Source organism: Artemia sp. Qi Xiang Cuo, chromosome 2 (genome assembly GCF_049724085.1).
Source record: "Artemia sp. Qi Xiang Cuo chromosome 2, ASM4972408v1, whole genome shotgun sequence".
In the NCBI taxonomy this organism is placed as follows: domain Eukaryota; kingdom Metazoa; phylum Arthropoda; class Branchiopoda; order Anostraca; family Artemiidae; genus Artemia; species Artemia sp. Qi Xiang Cuo.
Genome location: NC_142795.1, coordinates 54,422,041 through 54,443,205, shown reverse-complemented (window position 1 = coordinate 54,443,205; position 21,165 = coordinate 54,422,041). Strand labels below are relative to the sequence as shown.

Genomic DNA, 21,165 nt, shown 5'->3' with positions numbered 1-21,165 from the left:
CCAGTGTAAATCTAATAGCCTGCAACTGAACGAGCAGAATTAGAAAGTTCTACGTTTCAACCCGCTCAAACGAGATATTACAATACCAGATGTTCCCTTTCCAATTGTTTCGTCCGCGACAATACTAGGCGTGACTTACAATCGATTGCTCGTTTAAACTGCAAGTAGACAATACCGCACGCAAAGGACACTACTCAATCCAAAGTTTAACGAGTATGCGAAGGCTGGGTTTCTCAGATCGTCAGCTCTTATTGCCTTATACGACATACATCAGGCCAATCCTTGAATATTGTTGTCCTGTCTGGGGTCCCCAAGCACAAAACACTGCCTACATGTCAGAGGAACTAGAAGACGTTCAAAAACGTGCTACTAAAATAATTCTTGGACCCAGGTATTAGAGTTACGAGAATGCCCGTATGGTTATGAGCTTGCCCACTTTGTTCGTCCGAAGACACGATTTGATAATGAGATTCGGGAAATCACTCATGTCAAACGTGAAACATCGCTCAATTCTTCCTCCAACCGCACCGACCCCCAAACTCAACAGGCATCAGAATTGACTACAACCCGTCAAGTGCTGAACGAACAGATTTGCGAATTCCTTCGTACCATATTTTGTTAGTGTATTAAATAAGTGATTTTGTTTTTCTTAAATGATTGTAAAAATAGCATAATTTAGCGTTCAGTTTTGTTTGCTACGAAAGCTATTTGATCAAACGAATACGAATTTTTGGCTTTGGCTAGGTCTGCTTGGTCAAAATACCCAGACTCTGTGGAGAGCAAGGAAAAATAAAAAGCTGCTGAACGAAGCGTCCAAGAGCAAGCGCAAGAAAGGAACTGAACTTAGTTGACATCTCTTGCAAAAAAAAAGAGCTACGTAGACATGAGAAATCATTCCAGGAAATGGGGCCTCTGAAAAACCAAAACAAGCAATTGTTTATACCCTTTTGAAAGAGGCCACTGATCGCTTACAGAGAGCGATGGCTTTAAAGAATTCCGTTGACATCGCATTGGCCAATTCCGTACTAAATTGTGACATGAAAATGTGAGAAGACGAAATAAACGAAACAGATGAGAAAGAGCGGGCTGAAAAGGACATACAAAAGAAGAAATCAAACCTCATAAGCAAGTTCACCAATCTCTCAGAGAAGCCAATAAAGTGATTGAGTTAGCTTGCAAGCTGAAGTCTTATCTATCGTTTTTCTTCGTTTCTAGTCTTGAAGTTACTTTTCTTTTTTTGTTTTGAATAAACGCAATTGAAAGATAGAACAGAAAGAAAATGTAAAAACAGAGACAACTGACCCATCCAGGGAAAACGAGTTCTTTCCAAGGCTCCTAAATATGATGTTTCTTAGGGTGACTTGGCCAAAGAGTGTTTTGACTATGAATGGCAAAAGAAATATCTTCCCGCTTTAGGTCCCTATTGGTCACTTTTTTCGCCCCTAAAAGTCCCTTGACAGGCTGTCAAGTCCCTTTTCTAATGAGCTGGAATCATTCCCAGCCCTGCAATGGTGAAAGGAAAAGTGGATTAACAGACGTCATTCTCCACTCAAACAAGACCTCAACCAAGAAAATGTACTCCTTCTTATACCACTGTGAGGTAACTTAGATAAAAGAGTTGCATGGAATCAAATCCTTTAGGTAAATCCTGGGATAAAGCAACAGGAATCAATCCTTTATTTAGCGTATAAGGTAAAAATTTACAAGGGTTATACATGCATAATGATAAAGGATTACGTCAATTTGGTCTTCGTTCGAAAACCAAATTGAGATTATTATCTTGAGATTATTATCTTGGGGGTCTGTATATACCCTCAAGTATAAAATATTTCACAATGTTCCTTGAATTTTATGATCCTTATAGGTAAAAGTGCTATACGTTCGGAACTTGACGCAAGATATCACCGAAGAGAAGTTGAAGCAGGCTTTTGAAGTTTACGGAGTAGTAGAAAGAGCAAAGAAGATCAAAGATTATGCTTTCGTTCATTTTGACGAAAGGGATAATGCAATCAAGGTAATGTACTCTTGTGTACGTGTGTGTCATAAAAGTTCGTTGCATAATATCCTGAATACTCATTGATCTGACCGGGGGGGGGGGGGGGGCAAAAACAAAAAATTGTGAAAGCGTGTATTATATAGTAATATTGGGCAACGGCTCTTTTTTAATAAAATATTTTTGAAAATATTTAAAAAACCAAAAATGAAATAGTTGTGCAAAAAAAAAGGTAAGATTGGTGTTTATTTTTCTCTTGTCCTTGCAGCATCTCAGGTGCTGATTGTATTTTTACAATAATAAAATATACAGAAAAAGTGGGCTTATTTAATATGTATGATATAGTACTATTGGGGAAAAAAGAAGAAAAACAAGCTGAGATTGCTGTAGAGCTAAATAATAACTAGAAAACTTACAATCCCCCAACAAATACACATCTTCGGTTATAATCCATAGCACGGGTTTCATATAATATTTGTTGCCAAAAAGACACCAGGCCATGATAAATAAACAATATAGTAACTTGATAAATAAATGAACATCTTATCAGTAAATATAAAAAGATTTACACAAAAACCAGCCTGTAATACCGTATCATTTTTAATATACTCCTTGCTTGTCCAAGGAATCCTTCCAGGTGCTTGAGAGTACACTGGCTTCCAATCATACTTCCAAGCCACTTAGGGTCATGTTCTCACACTCAAAGATGTTCTCTTAAATCTATCAATATTTCACACTTGCGCATCAAATAAACCACATTTTTATGCATACACCCACACATCGGGCATGAATAAGATTATTCTTTTTTTCCCTAAGATTCTTAATATATTTTTTTTCTTTCTCCATATAACGACAATCAACCATGAATTCAAAAACCCATCTTAGAATTTTTTTTTAAAGCCACAGCTCGAGAAATAATATATCCCCCCCCCCAAGTCTTTTTCACACAACTATAGACTTTTAAATATTAATACTTCCTTCTTCGCTGTGCCTGAATTTTCAGTCCCTCCAATTGTTTTTAAACTTCTTTTTTAAACACTACCATTTGCCATACTTATCTTGATAACTTTTTATCTTGATTTCAATCCTCTTTTGGTAAGGCCCAGAATCTAAAGTCCCATTCAAAGAGTATGGGTAACTTATAAGAGTGGAAAATGGTGCTTGTTTTGGCAAAAAAAAAACCTCAATATCATTTTGCGCTTGGTGACACTTGACATTTTTTCAAGCTCTCTAGTCTTTTTCTGTAAGAAACCGAGATCAGATACTGGTTAATGCACTAATTTTTACCAACTGCACAAATAGATTTATTATTTTGTTATCTCACTGAAAAAATGCCCAAGTGTCGCCAAACGCTAGATGACGTTGAAGTATTATTTGTCGACACCGGCGCTAGTTCTCACTCTTGTAAGTTAACCATACTCATTGATCCAATCCTTGACTGACTGCAGTTACTAAACATTTTTTTTTAATAGAACATATTTCTGTATAATTTAAGTGCATGATTCAAGTGCTTCCAGTGAACAATGTGAAATCAATAAAAATGTTTTCAGGTAAGGCGACCCAAGCTCAAAGAACTAAAAATTGTGTCCTGAACCACCACAGGGTAAAACACAATCTAGGTACATCTTGATAATAGGGGGGGGGCAAATCCGAACAAAAAGGAAAACCGTATGGGATAATATTAGACACTTTTGGGATAATTGTACATATATCTGTAAAGATAGTTCAGAATTTTAGTTGCTTAAATGGAGAGTGCCATTCAGAAACTGACAATGATAATCTTTACGCGGGGTTAAAAATTTGGATAACTAAATAATTTGAAAGAGAAAAGAATAAGCTATGTTTAAATATTAAATCATCTTACGTTTGTCTATGTTTGTTGTAATTTATCGTACCTCAACCTTGAGAAGGTATTTTCATTGTTATGAAACTACGTTCCTACAATGGTTTTTATTCTGATAATATACTACCAACTTGGTTTAAATTAGTATGTGTTGTACTAGTAGTACGTTTTATATCTTGCTTGTTAAATGCCTTATAAATGTATTTTCATGTAAACGTGATTGACGTTTAATAATTATTTTACCGAGCTCTGTGTTTTCTCGTCGCTGTCAGTTCTAAAGGTCGTATCTGACAAAGTTTCGCTTCTCTGAAAATTGTTAAAACCATCTGTTAAGCTGTCCTTAGAGCGAGGATCAGTAGGTATGTTCAATCACACTTTATCGTCCTGATCTACGTTGCGCTTCTGATCTTCCTATTAAGAGTATCTTAGCTAACAGCTGTTGGTAATTATATCAGAAGCGTGTACATTCCTGATACGATTTTTTTAGGAGTGACAGTGGCGATTTAAATATTAATGTTTAATCAGTATGTACCTGTTGTTTTCGCAGGCAATTAACGGTCTAAACGGGAAAACGCTTGAAAATGTGGTGCTTGAAGTTTCCTTGGCCAAACCTCCATCAGATAGGAAGAAAAAAGAGGAGATGCTTCGAGCAAGAGAAAGGAGAGTTATGCAAATGTTTATGCAAAGAGGAGGGTGAGTTGTCACTTATATATTTCTACTTTTATATCAATATTTCTTTTTAAATGGAAAATAGGGACAATTCAGTCACATTCACTAGTGCACAGGGACATGGGACACGAAAATACCCTTTTTAAGAACGGTTCCACAACGCCTCTTACTACCCAGGAGGGTAGTAATACAAAAATTACGTATTCTTAAGTGCAACAATTCCAGGTTATTTTCGGGCCTCTTTCGGTTTTTTATTGAGGGTGAAAGATAAAGAATGACTAAGGCACTAAGAATTGACACCTTTTTTTTGGGTTTTCCCATAGATTCATACTAACCTTTTTTTTCTAGTATAATTTGTAGACAGTAAGTGTAAGCATAATTCCTGGCTGTAAAGTAACTGGCTGCTGGAGCAATGCCCTTGAAGCGGTGCGCTGGTTAGATTTATTGAAACGTTCAGACGTAGCGTGAAGTAAATGTTGCGGTTGTTGAGTCTCTTGCTAAACTGATTTTTGAGAGAGCGTGTATATCTAAGTGAGCCAAATCTGAAAGGTCCTCAGGAACCTGTTTCAGAGAAAGTGCTTGATTAAGGTTTCATTCTACCCTGGAAGTGCCCTTTGAAATAGTGTTTTCCTCTTTTTTCTCGAAAGCTGAAATTTTCTTCAGGTAATTTGTGGAAATGTGAGGGATAATGTTCAACCCGGTAAACATAGAACCATAAACATGGTTTTGTTTAATCACATATGTTAAGGTAATTTGGCTTGAATGAATCTCGCAACTTGCTTGGTTCAACTTTCATCAACGTTTGAAGTAGTTATTGGCTGAAAAAGGTCATTCTCTGTATAAAGCATCCAAGTGAGGAGAGGCACTTAAAGGTTCTGCTGATAATGTAGCACTGCGACAAGCGGAACGTCCTCATTTAGTGTTTATGGGAACGTTGGTGGTGGACTCTCCCGTGTATTGAGTAGTTATTGTCCTGGGATAACCTTTAATACTAATAAAGGAAAAGAATAAGTGCCACACCACCAAGATTTTACGAAATCCCAAAATAAAAAATCATATTTGACGACGTATTTGATATGTTTATCAGAATTAAATTTAGTTATAGAATCAGCTTTAAAATATTTTCTTGATATAAAGTGCAGTTTTCCGAGTCGAATCCTGAGATTTCATACGTAGTGATGGGTTTTTCGGGTGTTTAGCAGTAATCTGGTATAAGCTTTTTAAGGGTATCCTAAATTTTCTTTTTATTGCTTTAATTTTTGAATTTAACGTTAAAACTAGCTTTTACGAGTTATATACACTTGTTATGAATACTAAGAGCTAATAGATTGTAGACTTCCATTTATCCAATTTGCAGTGAAAATATGCCGTCGTTTACCTTACGAAAATGCTGCAATATTTTAAAATAGACGCTCACTACATTGTTATTCAGATTTACCCAAGTTTTGACGGTCACATTGGCTTTCGATGGGGTTTTCTTTGTTTGAAAGTAGAATTAATTCCACAACTTGCACAATTACGAACAAGTTTCTGTGTTTAGCGGTAATTTTGTTCAAGCTGTTCTAGATGGAGCCTTTAATTCTTTTTTGTGTAAAAGTTAAACGTTGTATTTTAGGAACTACGGTTTAATAAAGTTCGTTTATACGAGCCGAAATTCCAAAAAAAACAATAAATAAAAAAAAAAAAACGGAGTAGATACTGAAACCTCTTGAAAATGGTAGTACTCCCTTGATAAATACTACTATTATCATAGATGAAGCTCAGTCTCAATTGCCATGCCCCGTGAAGTGTTGCAACGACTGTCACCTGTGGGTTACTACCTCGGAGAAGCACAAGTAACGATGTGTATTCAATTACGCTCAAACCCTCTAAAAGTGAGCCTTGTTCCCTTACAGGATATCTTTGATACCCACCCCCCGCCACTCCAAACAATCGGATTGGTCGTATAACTAAGAGTCAGGCTCTTAGTTCGTAGTAAGTTTTTGTGGGAATATGGCACCCCCATCCAATAAACGTGCTTATTATAACAATATTAAGGTCTGGATTCTGGACTCTGAAAGGCAGGCTTAGGATATTAACGGTTATTTCTGAGTAATTTTTGTTGACATCTAACGACCTTTTTTGGTACCCTAATGACTTAAACGTTTGAATTCTTTTTTATTTTATACAATTTCGTTCATATTGGACAATCCTCTTTGTCTTATCTTCGTTAGATTGGCACTGTCCTTGATTTTAACTATCGCATTGCTGCTCTTTTATCCCAATGATTTTGACCTATGTGCTACCATCTAGCGATCCCTCTCAGGATTATTTGATCAAACATTCCAATTGCTTTATTTTTCTGTAGTTTTAACTCCATAATTTTTTCTCCACAGTTTTTTCCCTTCAAATTTTGGTTCTGTACCACGTGGCCGTGTGGATGGTGGAAACGACATGCGTGGCCTTCTGTCTCGACCGGAGTACGGTAAGTTGATAGAGCTTCTTTACAGAAAACCCGCATTCAGGATATTTTAAAGAAACTGTCAATTAATACAATTCTTGCATTGTTGCCAGTGATTTTGTTCTCGGAAATATATAGAATATTCAAATTAGAAGAGGCCCATAAATTAAATTTTTAGTTCAATGATTAGGATAATAAAAATTTTTGAAAGTGGTTCTATGTTTTTTGGCTTTTTTTGCCTTTTACCAATTATTTTAGATTGTTGAAACTTTCATTTAAAATTGCTTTTATTGATACTTATGATGCTTAGTGATTGTAATTGTAGTATTTTTGTTTTCAAAAGTAATTTGCTTATTTATTGCAAAAAAAACGAAAAATTCGCTTATTCCGATCAGTATTGACGAAGGTCTCTTGATAATTTTGAAAAAGAAGCATGACTTACAAAATATATTCTGAGAACGATTTTGTCAAAAAAAAAACATATTTGTCGAAAACAAACCCCAGAAACTTCTCTAAAAGGGCCAAAAGAAAGAAGAAATGCATACTTTTTACATGCAATGTATTAAAATGCAATGAACACGCTTGACAACCAGGATTTCAGTTAATGACATCCAACTAGAGTTTTATCAGTTGTGACTTTTCAAGCTTATTCTTGTTGCTGTTTACTCAATCATTGTTCAGTTGCATTAATTGTAATGGTTTGGCTGAGTATGTATGATCGAATTTTCTAACCTGCTTATCATGAATTTTATATATTATGCTATTATGTAATAGATTTAAGGAGCTGCTTGTCTTGTTTTGTTTGTGTCCATTATTTGGCTATTAACACTATAGCTTCTATAGCTTCTTCCCTCCCTTTTCCTCTTCTTCAAAAAAGTTTTCTCATTTGTTTTTTGAAACAGTCTTCATAAATATATATTTCTTTTTTACTTTCTGAAGTGAAGAAATAAATTTTGAAGTTGTTACTGGTCAACCATCATGAAACTACTGACGTCAGTATGTCCTCTTATTTTCCATTGGAATGTTACAATCCCTATTTCTTTATAACGTCCAACTTTCATTATAACGTTACAAAACTCGAAACGTTCTTTCCAGTTAGCTTATTTTTGCGACTTAAAATGTAATGATATTGTCATTTTAGTTATGAAGAGGATTTCGATACAAAAGTTTGAAAAGTTGAATGAATCTTGAATTACACAGACAGGTTAAGGACTTGTATGCGTGTGGATGGATTGTGTGTGTCGTGTTCTACACCTGTAAAAAAGGGGCCATTGTGTTACATATCAACCAAAAAATGATCCATTGACAAAGGTACCTCATATTGATCCTCAATGTATTTTAATTTTATTCGTTTTTGTTAGCTTTTAGAGGTGTTATAGAGCCATAGAAATATTTAGGAGGAGGGCGGACAGTTTCGAATAAAGCACCCACCATAGGTGAATGATATGGAGAATATACGGAAACGCACCGAACAGTCCCGAGATTTGGGAGGGGGTATGGGCTCGAAAACCAGCCCCCCCCCCAGAAAAAGAGAAAATGCATTGATGACACAAAATAGAAAAATTAAATAATCGCTTGTCGGGAAATAATTAGAATTTATGGATATATTTTCACTTTATTATTGTCTACCTATTTAAGTTTTGATAATTTACTTGTCTAGACCCAACTACGGAGAAATTATTGTTTGGGAGGGGAGGGAGATGTGCTTGTCAAAGCAGAAGGTGCATTACAGGAAGTTACGGGATTACTCGCAAAGTCACGGACAATAAGATGAAATAGTTCCCTTATTCTGTGTCTCAATTTTGGATTTTCTGATTATTACATTGTGCCATCTCCTTCAATTTGAGGGAGGCTTTAGGTATATAGATGGTTATAAATTCAGAGGTTTGATCAACAAAGGTAGGTGAGGTAGGATAATTCAACGTTTTTTATATTTGAGGTAGTAGGCGACTTGCTAGTAGTTGTGTTGTGAATACAGCATTGTGTGCCCCAACTCTTAGTCTGAATCTTATTTTATATATAAAATTCGTCAATTTTTTCTAAGAGCCTTTTTTAATGCAAGATCTCAAAGCTTTATCTGTCATGTAGAATTTTTTCGGAAGATATCATTTACCTGCTTGTCTTATCCCCTTCAGTCTGAATTATGCTTCTGTACATTATGAAATTTTAGACGTATTTATTCTATAGATACAAAATCAAAAAGATACAAAATCATTTGCTTCATTGAACTCAATTCAATTATCATTTGCTTCGAAATCTAGGGGAGTTTTGTCTTAAATGTGTCAAAATTCGTCACCGGAAGTCCTGGAAGGATCATTGTTCTTTATTTCTCATTTTTAGTTCTCATTTTTAAATTAGGACATATTGTGATTGATATTAGAGAATGTATAATTAAGTCTATTTTGAAAAAAGCAGAAATGAACATAGCTGAAGTTCCAAACTTAAAGCAGTAGTACATTATTTAGGAATGGGACCATTGGTGTTCTTCTTGCTTTTTCTGTTTACTGCCCTGATTCAAATTCACGATGGAGTTACCAAGGCTCTACTAGCTTTCAAAAATTCTACTGTTTTAATTCTATTTCAATTTTGTATACTGTAAGAGTGTAATAATTTTCCCTAAGTATGAAATGCTATATTCTTTATATTTTGTTTTGTGACTTTCTGGTGGAAAATTAGTCTTTTTTGCAGCAACGCGAGAAAAAATAAAAAAAGGAAAATAAATAATTTTAATACTAATCAAAATTGCAGATTATGGTTTTGAAAGCAGACGTGAATTCATAACTGATTCTGGGAGTTCGTATTCTGATCAGTACTACAGAACCTATTTTCACCAGTACTCTTATGACTTGCCAAGTGGGCCATGTTCTAGTGGGGTCAGTGGAACCTTTCTGTTCATTTCTTTTTGTTCTTCCTCTTCTGAGACTTTTAGCTTGGATTTTTTTTTCTGGCTTATCCTTTGCTTTTTGTATGTAGTTGAATGTTGATGCTTGCATCGTTTTCTTCAACTGTGTTAATCACGTCCTGGGCTTTTGTAGTAAATCCAGGCACAATTTTACGAAATCGTTTTTCAATGCCTTGGTTTGATGTTTGGATTCTTTTTCATAGGGATTTCTCCCTGTTAAATTTTAATTACTTTTTTGTCTTTGTTTTGCTGCGATATTTTACTTTGTTCCTTTGAATTGTTGAACTTTAAATATCTTTTGGTTCTTCTTTTAGTGTTCATTCTTTTTAGTACGTGAAAAATTAATAAAAATTGCCTTTATCTTCAAAATTGTATTCGAATTGAGCACAGATTTATGTTGTGGTAAAGAATATGCTCGCAAAACTCGCAACATACTCAATCAGATTTCTGACAAAAGATCAGAAATTGAATTGAAAGACACTCCTTTTAACTCTTTGGTAACTTTCTTTAAATAAAAAAAAAGTAAGAAATCTATAATGTCTATATAATACCCACACTGAAGTTCTGTTTTGTTGGTTCTGATATAGAGAGTATGTAATATGAAAATTGTTATGGTGAAATTTTTATTGTTGAATTCTATTTACAAATATGGATGCTTTATGCGGTCATATTGCTCTATTCCTACTTCCTTCTTCCCTCAGACTTTACCTAGTTCTTGACTTGTTTCATTTGGAATATTATGGTTTTAGAATATTTTGCCTAGTGTTTATTAATGGTCAATTTAGAAAACATTTGTGGAAAATCACTCAGTCTCGGAAACCTATTCCCTTAGATTTCAATTCCGACCATGTAAATAAATTTCTATTGTTCGTAGTATTGTCCTATGTATTTTAATTCGGGCGTTAGAATGCTAACCGAAAATATTCCGACCAACGTAGCCTTTAAAAAAAAGAAAAAGTTATGCTTGTCGAAAGCACAAAAGCAGTAAATTCTAAAATTGAATGAAATATAAAATAAAAGGTTTTTTGACAAACGAAACTCAGAGAGGAGAGAAAGTAACAAAATGAAAAATAAAATAAAAACAGGGTGAAAAAAAGGTTTTTTTCTGGCTTCTAAGCTTTGCAACCTCCCAAAGTATGATTAAAATTCGTTATTTCGCATTTTTGGTGGCTTTAAGGAGGAACATTGTGCTCTTTAAAATCCAAGTTTTGTATTTGTCATACAAAATGTATGACATGGCCATTAATCACCATACGATTTGTACCTGGATGTTTATTTTTATTTCAAGTTTCCCTTTCCAATTTAAATTTAACTCTCCATTTCAAATACTCGCCATTATACCAGCGATTGGTCGATTGATCGATTTATTAGCCCAAAGGTCACACAAAGGTTTCTATAAATGCCACCGACAAGACTCAACAAAAAAAATATACTCTGTATTTAGTTGATATGACTATTGGTATATATAAGCAGCCGTGCGCTTTTTAAGGACATGAGATGCAACACTGAAAAAATCTTTGACAACCTAGGGTATCAACTCCGAGGATTACCATCCATGAAATACCGTAATAACACAGCTTTGCAAAGAAATCCATCGAACACATGATCATACTTATAGACAGCTCGACAAACGAAAAAGTGTTGTTTTTCTTTATTGAAAAAGCGTGAGTTTACCTACCCTGAAAGAGCTACCCGACCAACCATTATTTCTCCTTTTGAAACCATAGGCTATCCCCTGATACTTTTCTATCTTGTTTTTTAGTTTGATATGTCTTTCTTTAGGTTATTATGATTTGTATATGTGTATTAATATTTGGTAATTTTAAGGCTGGTACTACCCTGGAAGCCCATTGGGAATCCCGCAACTTGGACCACAATCATGGCCCTCTTGGGCGCCGAGAGGTCCGCCAAGGGATGTTTCTCAAAGGGGAAAGGGACCTTCAGGAACGAGGGGCCAACGGGGATCCAAGGCGGCGAGATGAAGGTAGTTGAAATATCTTTTTAAGTTTGCGTCTAAAACTTTTTTTTTTCTATTCGAAACCTATCCTGCAATAATTCTAAGGTGAAAATGATTTCGAATGACACCACCGATATGTCAAACTTTACCTCAATTGTATTCACGTTGTGATATATCGGTTACGTCTGTAACCTGTTAGTACGTCTATGTACAACTGTACAACTACTACGTATAAATGTGCGTCTGTACAACTAACTACGTAATGTTCTACGATACATGGTAACGTAAAGTTAGAAGTGGTTAGAAACAAACTAAAAAAGGAAGCAAGTATAATTTTTAACATGGAAAGAGTTGCCACCTTAAAAAAGGGGAGGGGGTCACAAAAAAACTCCCATAATTATTGTTCTGCTTAGATCGAGATTGCAGGGTGTTTGAAAATCGCGTAATAAGGTTACCATAATCTGAGCCCACCAAAACAGAGTTTAACAAATGTAAACATAGTGAAAACAGACATAGTATTTTAAAGCTGTGGACAAATCAAAACAAAAAAAAGAAAAAGGCAACAAACTTTAAATATAAAAAAACAATAGTTCGACTTCACATCCGAAAGCCTTTATCAACGAAAAAAAAATGTCTTAATCTAAGTTAAACAAAACACGAAGAAAAAGAAAACAAAAACAATAATCAAAACTTTCATCTTAACTTCCAATATCGCCATGCAAATAGACCGAATACGCACAACAAAATGATAAATTAGGTTGTTTCTGGTACAGTTTGAGTTTGATAATCTAGTTGTGAATTACTGGATGAAATAGAAAAAAAATGTTTTCGTAAGGATGGACGGTTTTCCAACTAAATAAATGAAGCTCAATCTTTAGCCAGTAAAAGGCAAGTATCTGGAAGCATCTTGGAGGTTACCTCTTCTAATTGTATGGATGTAACCAATCGTTCATGTAGTAATTACAGCTTAATCTCCTCATTCTGTTAGTACAGGAAAAAACCTTCAGTTTCAAATTTGACACCTTTTGGTAATTCAAGTTTGATTACGCTAGATGAAATTATAAAATGTCAGGAAGTCAATTTCATAGGGAATTAACAAGGTTTGTCATCATCACTTTAAATGGTATGAAAGAAAATCCTGTTTAGTCGGTCGATACTATGAGCTGATAGATGAGCCAATGAATAGTGAATTATGCTCTTTCAGTGCTCGGAAACTCATCTGCCGGAATTGTAGAATCGGAATGGTCAGTAAAGGAAGAGATATATGACAAGATTCACTCGCCCTTGATGAACTTATGTTTCCGACATGTCTACTGCTCCGAATATTAGAGATTATATAATTGACTTTGACCTAGTTCCGTAAGAGCAATGGTCGCAGTTCAATATAAGTACCATTAAAATCATAATTGACTTTATAAATGGTTTATTTTTTATGAATTTTATCTTTGATGAGTTATGGGGTTAGTTGGTTAGTTGGTTTTGCTGTTATTGATGTTAAAAGTAAAGATCAACATCTAGTAGTGTCAAGGGTTAATTTAAAGCTGAAATATCGGAAGGGTAATTACCTCCCGGGAAGTTATGATGTTAGTAGACTCCAGGATGAGAATTTGAGAGAAACTTTCCTGGAACAGTTGAATACTAGACTTGAAAGTTTAAAATTTGATAATGTGGAAGATGTTTGGAATAATTTTAGAAAAATAATTTGTGAAGTTGCTGAAGGTTTATAAGGGAAGAAAGCTAGAACTGCAGCTAAGAATATTGGTGAAAAAGCTTTATGTTTAATAGAAAGGAGAAAGGAATTGTACAAGAATTATCAGAGTGATAGATCGCATGAAAACAAAAGAAATGTAAAGAAAGTGGAGAAAGCATTGAAATATGAACTAAGGAGGTTTGAAGTGGAGGCCATGGATAAAATTGCCGAGGATTTAGAAGATGCAGCTAGACGGCATAATAGTAAAATATTGTACTGGCACGTTAACAAATTGAGAGGTAGTAGTCAATCAGGACTTGTCCCAGTTAAAGATAGGAATGGGGTGGCAATTAGCGATAAGGAAAAAACTAAAGCAAGATGGGCCGAACATTTTGAGAACTTGCTTAACCGAGATAGAGTTGCAGGAAAATATATAGAGTAAAATGAAAAAATTTGTGATACCTTGGATATGAAGGAAGATTTGTTTTGTGAGGATGAATTAACTACATTACTAAAAGGATTAAATAATAAAAAGGCTCCAGGTGCTGATAGGGTAGTAAATGAATTTTTTAAATATGGTGGCTCTGAGGTTAGAAATAAGTTATTGGAGATTATGAATATGATTTTTGAAAAAGGGGAAGTACCTAACGATTTTAGGAAAACCTTAATTAAGCCACTTTATAAGAAAGGTGATAAAAGTAAGTGTGATAATTATCGAGGCATTAGTCTGGTCTCTGTAGGTAGCAAATTGCTTAGTAATATGATACTTTTTAGACTGAGAGATGCCGTAGACAAAGTTTTAAGAGAAGATCAGTGAGTTTTTAGAAAAGTTAGAGTATGTGTTGAACAAATTTTAACTCTTAGGTTAATAATTGAGAAGTGCCTAAGTTTTCAAACACCTTTTGTCCTCAGTTTTATAGATTATGAGCAAGCGTTCGACTCTGTTGATAGAAAAGCTTTAGTAAAGGTTTTATCCTTGTATGGTATACCAGACAAATACATTAAAGTGATTATTGCTATGTACGAGAATAACACTGCTGCGGTTAAGGTAGGAAATGAGGTTAGCAGCTGGTTTTGTATTAAATCAGGAGTTAAGCAGGGTTGTGTTCTATCCCCCTTTATATGGATTATTTTGATGGACTTTGTTTTAAGGAGCACAGGAAAGGCAATGGGAGACCACGGAATCAAATGGGGAGGAAAAAGTCTCCTGGACTTGGATTATGCTGATGATTTAAGCATCCTAGATGAAAGTGTGAGCAAAATGAATGAAGTTTTAGAGGTTTTGCGAGTTCAGGGTGCTAGTATTGGTTTGAAAATTAATGTTAGGAAGACTAAGTCACTAAGGCTAGGAATAAGTGAAGATGAAAAGGTGACGTTGGGTAATGAAAAGATTGATCAGGTGGGAAGCTTCACTTACCTTGGTAGTATTATTAGTAAAGATGGTGGGATCAGTGAAGATGTTAAAAATAGAATAGCCAAGGCTCAGGGTGTTTTTTCACAGCTAAAGAAAGTCTGGAAGAATAGGAAGACAAGTCTGCAAACTAAGATTAGAATCTTAGAAGCTACAGTGATGGCAGTGGTCAAATATGGCTCTGAAGCATGGACGCTCCGAAAAGCGGATGAAGATTTGCTAGATGTTTTCCAGAGAAATTGCTTAAGGATTGTTCTGGGTACCCGGCTGACTGACCGTATTTCAAACAATAGGCTATACGAAAAATGTGGTTCAATACCGCTTTCTAGGTCTATAATGAAAGAAAGGTTGAGGTGGTTAGGACATGTAGTGCGGATGAAGGATGACATATTGCCCAAGATTGTTATTCTCGGCCAACCGTATAGGGCTACAGGAAAAGAAGGTCGGTACCGACGGGTGGGGGAGGTCTTAATAATGATAGATTTCCCGGCCCGTGGCACTTCCTTTGCGTGTATAGTACCGTTGGATGGGACTACAGTGGAGTTGAGGAGTATCGGCCTTAGAGGGGCTGTAAACAGGTGTCGTTTTGATGAGCTGAGTTGTTAATAGTAGCTCGTAGTAGGTTTGGCCACTGAACGGCTAAGTTGAAAATCAAACGTAAAAGTTGTTGAAGGGACTCGGTTCTTGCTTGTAATAAACCGAGCTTGACTTATTTGTTTATTTATTTATTTTACGTCTAAACATGTAACGGTCATTTGAATTTGGTTCAACTTGGATTAATGAGTGGACTAGCCCAGTCAAATATAGTCTTTTTTAGTGTATAAGCAAGTCTTCTTAGCCATTTCTCATCTGTTCCCATTTTTTTTTTTTATTTATACTTTTAGAAACTTTAAATGGAGGAAATTGCGGGGCTTGGGTGTGATCCTAAGCTAAAGGATGCACTGGCTGTTTAAAATCGAAACCACGAGATTCTCTGCTAAAAATAAGCTATGAACAATTGAAGTTGAAAATCATATTTTGCTTTAACGAGGATATATAAAAAGTGACGCATCTTCCAATTTCACAGACGTCTTCGACTGGTGAGGTATAGCCCTAACCTTGTACAACATTTAGCTTATTACCTGATAGCTGCAAGGAATCTGTTTTGATTCTGGACGGCCCAAATGACCTGCAAGGAACAGTAATTTTAAATAAAGGAGTTCGAGTATAAAGAGCAGTTTTTTGATGCTGGAAAAATAGAATTCCAAAATTGCCTCATTTTCATAAATTGACACAGTTTTTGATCTCTTGAGAGGGTTTATTTTGATGTTTTGTCATTGTGTAATTATTACTAGAAATTTATTCTTTGGTGTCTTGCTATGCATTTTTTATTTTAGGGGCATTGTAGTTTTTTTTTTGTTTTGCTCTTGTTAATTACAGTCTTCTTTATTAAAGCTAATCACTTTTATTTTCGGCGGGGACCAGATAAAGATTCATACTGCCTGGCACCAATGGACGACGAGATGACTGATGTTGTCGAGCATGATCTTTCAGTGGCAATCTCTTCTGCAACATTCAACCCATCCTTGTCTCAGCGAGCCGGGGTTCGGCGGAAGCCATCCAAAGGACCCAAATTAATATTAATATCCATCAGAGAATCTGTCTCTGGTTGCCAAATTTCCGTTTTCAAGTTGGCAAGTGAAGACAGTGTGGAATATGTTGCTGGTTGGTCGTCGTAATGTGTGTTCTAGGAATTTTAGCCCTCGTTGTTCTGTGATGACCAGGATGGTATCTTTTTTGGCGTAGCGTCTTAGAAGTTCAGTGGTTGATCTATGAGACCATCGCCTGACACGTAGATTCTGCCTCATGCAACATTGGTTGAATACTTATGGGGAGCGAGAGGAGGCAACTTTCATTTGAAAGTAAATAATTATCAAGCCAAATGAGTATAACGTTGTAGCGGCAGTAGAGTGCAATTTCTAGTATTGCTGGAATTGGTTTTGGCCAGGTGCACTGGGTTCGGCAACCCTGCCTGTAAGCATTGAGTTTTGCAGAAACCGCAATGGACCTTTTGAATAGTAGTAGTAATAGCTACGTAATTAATTGATGATTCCATTAATTGATCTTTGATTAATTGATGGTGCCATTAATCTTGATTAAAGAAATGGGGGAGGAAATACAACCAACAACGGGCCCTTAACCCAGGTATTGCTATTTCTGTAGCTATTGTTGCAATCCTAACGTAAAAAGCTAGCTTTAAACTTTATCTTAGGATTTATTAATTTCTAATTACAAATTTGAGGGATTTGTCTTATATGTTGAAACTTTCTAGAAAAAAGTATTTCCAATATAATATAATGTTTGAATATAACTACCTACCTATTGATGAAAAATGAGGACACATCTTCTGCCATTACCAAAATTGGTGATTTAGTCTCTTTTACAGAATTTTTGTTGTTTTTGATCAAGGGATTCTTAAAAGAGTATATATTTATTTGTTTATGAATTTCCTGTTTTTAGCGGATTCGGGAGCGGAAGGCGGGTCTTCGGGCCAAGGAGGGAAGAGCAATCCAGTTTCAAGACAGCAAGACCAGTCTTTTCAACCTGGTGTGTCTCGGCCCCATTTTGGACCTTGGACAAGTGTTTATAATTCTGGCACTGAAGTCTGGTATCGCGATGATTCATTTGGGGCATCTTGGAACTAGCCCCCTCCTTTTTCCCACCCACTGCCAGTTTTTTTTTTTAGTGTGAATGAGATTTTTCATTTAAAGTTGTTTATTTTGTTTTTCATTTTGGGTAAAATCTCGTCCAGTGAATTATTCTGATTATAAAAAAGTGTTGCCTTATCTGAGACATCAGGGAAATGAGTGTGACTGGAAGTGTATCTGAAAATCGCCGGATCTCCCTCCCCTTTCCTCCCAAGTTCGTTCTAGTATCCATTTATGCTAGAGCTTTTATTTTATTTTTCGATTGTCTGTGATTTTCAGAGCTCGGTGAATTTGCGGTGAGCATGATTGATTTTGCTTACCGTATCTGCCATTTTCAACTTAAGTACAAAGTCACCGTTTGCATGTGCGACATTCTGTAGAGGATTTAGGATGTATGTTTGTCGTCGACGTAGGTCGCTAAACTTATTCAACTTTGCTCAATGTCAACTCGCTATTCCAAAGGATATTTCTCCCTATAGACAATTCCCGGATTGGATAAAACGTGGTCCTATTGAAGTCAATGCAAATTAAGGTTTTCCATTCTTGCAGCTTTTAATTCAAGTGCCTTTGAAAAAGAAACAAATTCAAAAGAAAAAGTTGTAAGACGGAATATGCAAATAAATAGCCAAAACAAATTATCTCCATCGCTTTTGAATAAATATAATAAATAATCTTTTAACCAATGGTGTACCGTCATCCTCTTTTTATTATGTTGTCATTTTTTGAACAGTTCATCATAAATAGTATTCGTATAATATGTTTAGTTGATTAGCTTTAGTAATATCGAAGTTTCTTCTTCGAAGTGGAAATATTAATTTCATTATATGAGTTTATAGAAACTGATGGTAACCTCAACATATTTCATTAATATCCAGAATGCGAAATATTATTTTTTCTATTTATTATTACTACCTTTATAATGTCTTCAAATTTCCATTATCTAAGTCCTAGCCTAAGTACTTTGTTTTTTAACGTATTTTTTCTTCTTCTCAATGTTTAATAGATGTATGGGAAAATCGATTCCTGAGGCCGTTATCAAGTCTTTGGTATTCTAAAGGGAGCAGTTGATATTGAGATATGAGTAAATTGTCACTTATGAGTGAAAGGCAGCGCTATTATATTGTAGTTGTTCACCTGACTCTTTCAGAAGGATTGTCTTTTTTTTTCTATTTTTGTAGTAGCTAGAATCAAAGATTATAAATTCCAACTAACAATAGGTGACGTCGTTTGAAAAAGTAGTTTCATATGTTGTTGTGTTTTTTGTTTTTTTTTTCAGTACAACGCGTGATTATTATTTATTGAGTCTTTTATACGAGTGCGTTCTACCTTAATGTTGATTAACTCTCAAGAAAACTGTCGATAAGTATTTACTCTGCCATGACTGGGTCGGCTATGGCGATGGTAAAAATCAAATTGCAGTGCCGAAAACTGAACAAAGAAGGCCATTATAAGATTATAAATGATTAGATCCTCATTTCTTAATTTAATATGTCATAAATATATTATTTGTATTTTTGAGTTTTTTCCCCACTGAATTACTTTCAAATAGCTCGTACGTCGAGTTTTCTTTCGTCAATATTATCAATAGACCTTTCTTTCAGGCGCATGCTCAAGAATTTTTTTTTTTTGGGGGGGGGGAGATAAATTTAAAATAAAGGGATAAATGGGTCAATTATATGCCAAAGAAGAAAGTAAATGAAAAAGATCGGGATTTCGGGTTGGCATGTGTGTGCTTGCTGTCAAAACATATCCATCTGGTGAAAACATTTTGTGCCAGCAAGCCGCTAAATCAGACTACGTCTCCTCTGTTTTCATCTCTTTAACTTTTGAGCTATTCTTCTGCCCGTGGAATGGCCTAGAGTTAGTTGGAGCTAAAATAGAACGCGAAAGTTCTACTAAAAACTTTTCTCTTTTTGGTTTCTTGGGAAAGGGTATTCTAAGTGATTGTCGCACATGTTTTAAGACAATTTCTGTCGCATATTCGTTAGTTATTTATAATCTTTAGTTAGAAATCGCTTTGGAATGGCTTTTGTTTGTAAGATAGATGCCTAAAGATAATTTTTCTGAAATGTCTAGGTTGGAAAGTAGTCATTTGTTTGTAATTTTTGTTTCTACAAGAAAGAATGTGATTCTGTGTACTTTTATTGTATTTTGGATTATTATCTTTAAGCTGTGGTATTAATTCAAGATAAAGCTAGGTATCTCCCCTCCCGCCAGACCGCTCTACCGATCAGATTAATTTTACAATTTTTGCCGACTTTAGGAAACGGATATAGGACAAGACTTATGGATGACTTTTGGCTATTGGCTGATTACTAACTAAACTTTTGAAGTTGCTCTCTCTTGCAACCGAGGAAGTTTAGGCTAATAAACTGCGAAAACGTCACACTACTGCATTTTATTCAGTAATATTTTGATGTCTGTTGGAAAACTGCACTCCATTTGCAATCTTTCATTTCCTATCCACTTTTTCACTTCAGCTACTGATAAAAAAGTTAGAAAAACTTAAAATGAGTCAAATTTTATCTCTTTTTTTTTTGTTTCATAGGTTTTAAGTCTAATAGGTTTGAAATTGACGATCAAAAATATAATATTTTGAGTACTGGTTACTTACTGTTTTCCTTTTTTTTGAAAAAAAGCTTGGTAAGTTAGATATTTGACGTGTTAAGTACGATTCGAACAGTTCGAAAAAAAGACAAGAGGACTCGACGTTTTTAATTTAGAACGGCTAAGCCACATGTTTTTATTTTATATATTTTTTAGGACCAAGTAACCATTAGGCTTACTTTTGTTAACTGGAGATTTATACGAAACCTTTTTTTTTTCATGGTTGTCTTTGAAACTCTGAAAAAGTATTATACGAAATATATCAAATTTGATTATCTTTGTTTTGAGTCGATTTTCAGCTAGACGTGGAATATTTGATTTGAAATGAAAGATTAAAATTATTTTTGGCATAGAATGTGTTGATTGTTCTAGTATTCTTGAATAGTTAGATTATCATTGTACGAATGGAGTGCAGCCTAAAATGATAGGGGTTTTCACAGTTTGTCAACGCATTTCGGTGTTCAGATACTCCACCAACGCGATTGGCTTCATTGTGCATATTTGTATATGCTTTACCTTTTTCTTCTTTTTATTTTTTAATTGTTTGTGTTCCTTTTCTTTTGGAAAGAAGAAGCTTTAGTGACTGAAAGTTTTATTTTTTACCTTTTGTAAGTCTAGCTGTTTTTCATTTTAAACGTGCTATTGAAATATTTGTTTACCATTGTTTGTCATGGTAGCTATTTTTCAGGTCCTAAAATACATTTTTGGCTTATGTTCTATGCGTTAAAATGGCTAGACTTATCTAACAACTTTTAGTATCCATATTACAACTTTCCTTCTTTGCTTCTGATATTCTTTTGCTTCTTAGTATAGTTTTAGTTTTGGATATTTTATAAGTTCAGATCTTTTTTGTCTTTCGTACACAGAGGATAGACTCATAACAGTGTGATTGGAATCTATCGGTTTGCTGCCTGTTTATGATTAGTTGTTGTGCCCTCTCATGAACTGATGTTTTCAAAGTGAAGA

The 21,165-nt window shown here is 35.0% G+C and overlaps 1 protein-coding gene across 2 annotated transcripts in view; it reads left to right on the top strand.

Moving 5' to 3' along the window:
* LOC148955376 (heterogeneous nuclear ribonucleoprotein Q-like) overlaps window positions 1-20,913 on the top strand; it is a 51,318-nt gene extending 30,405 nt beyond the window's left edge. The window contains exons 6-11 of one of the 2 annotated variants that reach the window (XM_089101856.1): window positions 1,865-2,014; window positions 4,384-4,529; window positions 6,881-6,969; window positions 9,694-9,818; window positions 11,675-11,831; window positions 17,405-20,913. In XM_089101856.1, coding sequence (XP_088957982.1) covers window positions 1,865-2,014; window positions 4,384-4,529; window positions 6,881-6,969; window positions 9,694-9,818; window positions 11,675-11,831; window positions 17,405-17,589 — 852 coding nt within the window. In that variant the 3' untranslated portion in view covers window positions 17,590-20,913. The remainder of the gene's footprint in view (window positions 1-1,864; window positions 2,015-4,383; window positions 4,530-6,880; window positions 6,970-9,693; window positions 9,819-11,674; window positions 11,832-17,404) is intronic. The other variant, XM_089101864.1, reaches the window with a different exon arrangement.
* Window positions 20,914-21,165: the final 252 nt, after the last annotated feature.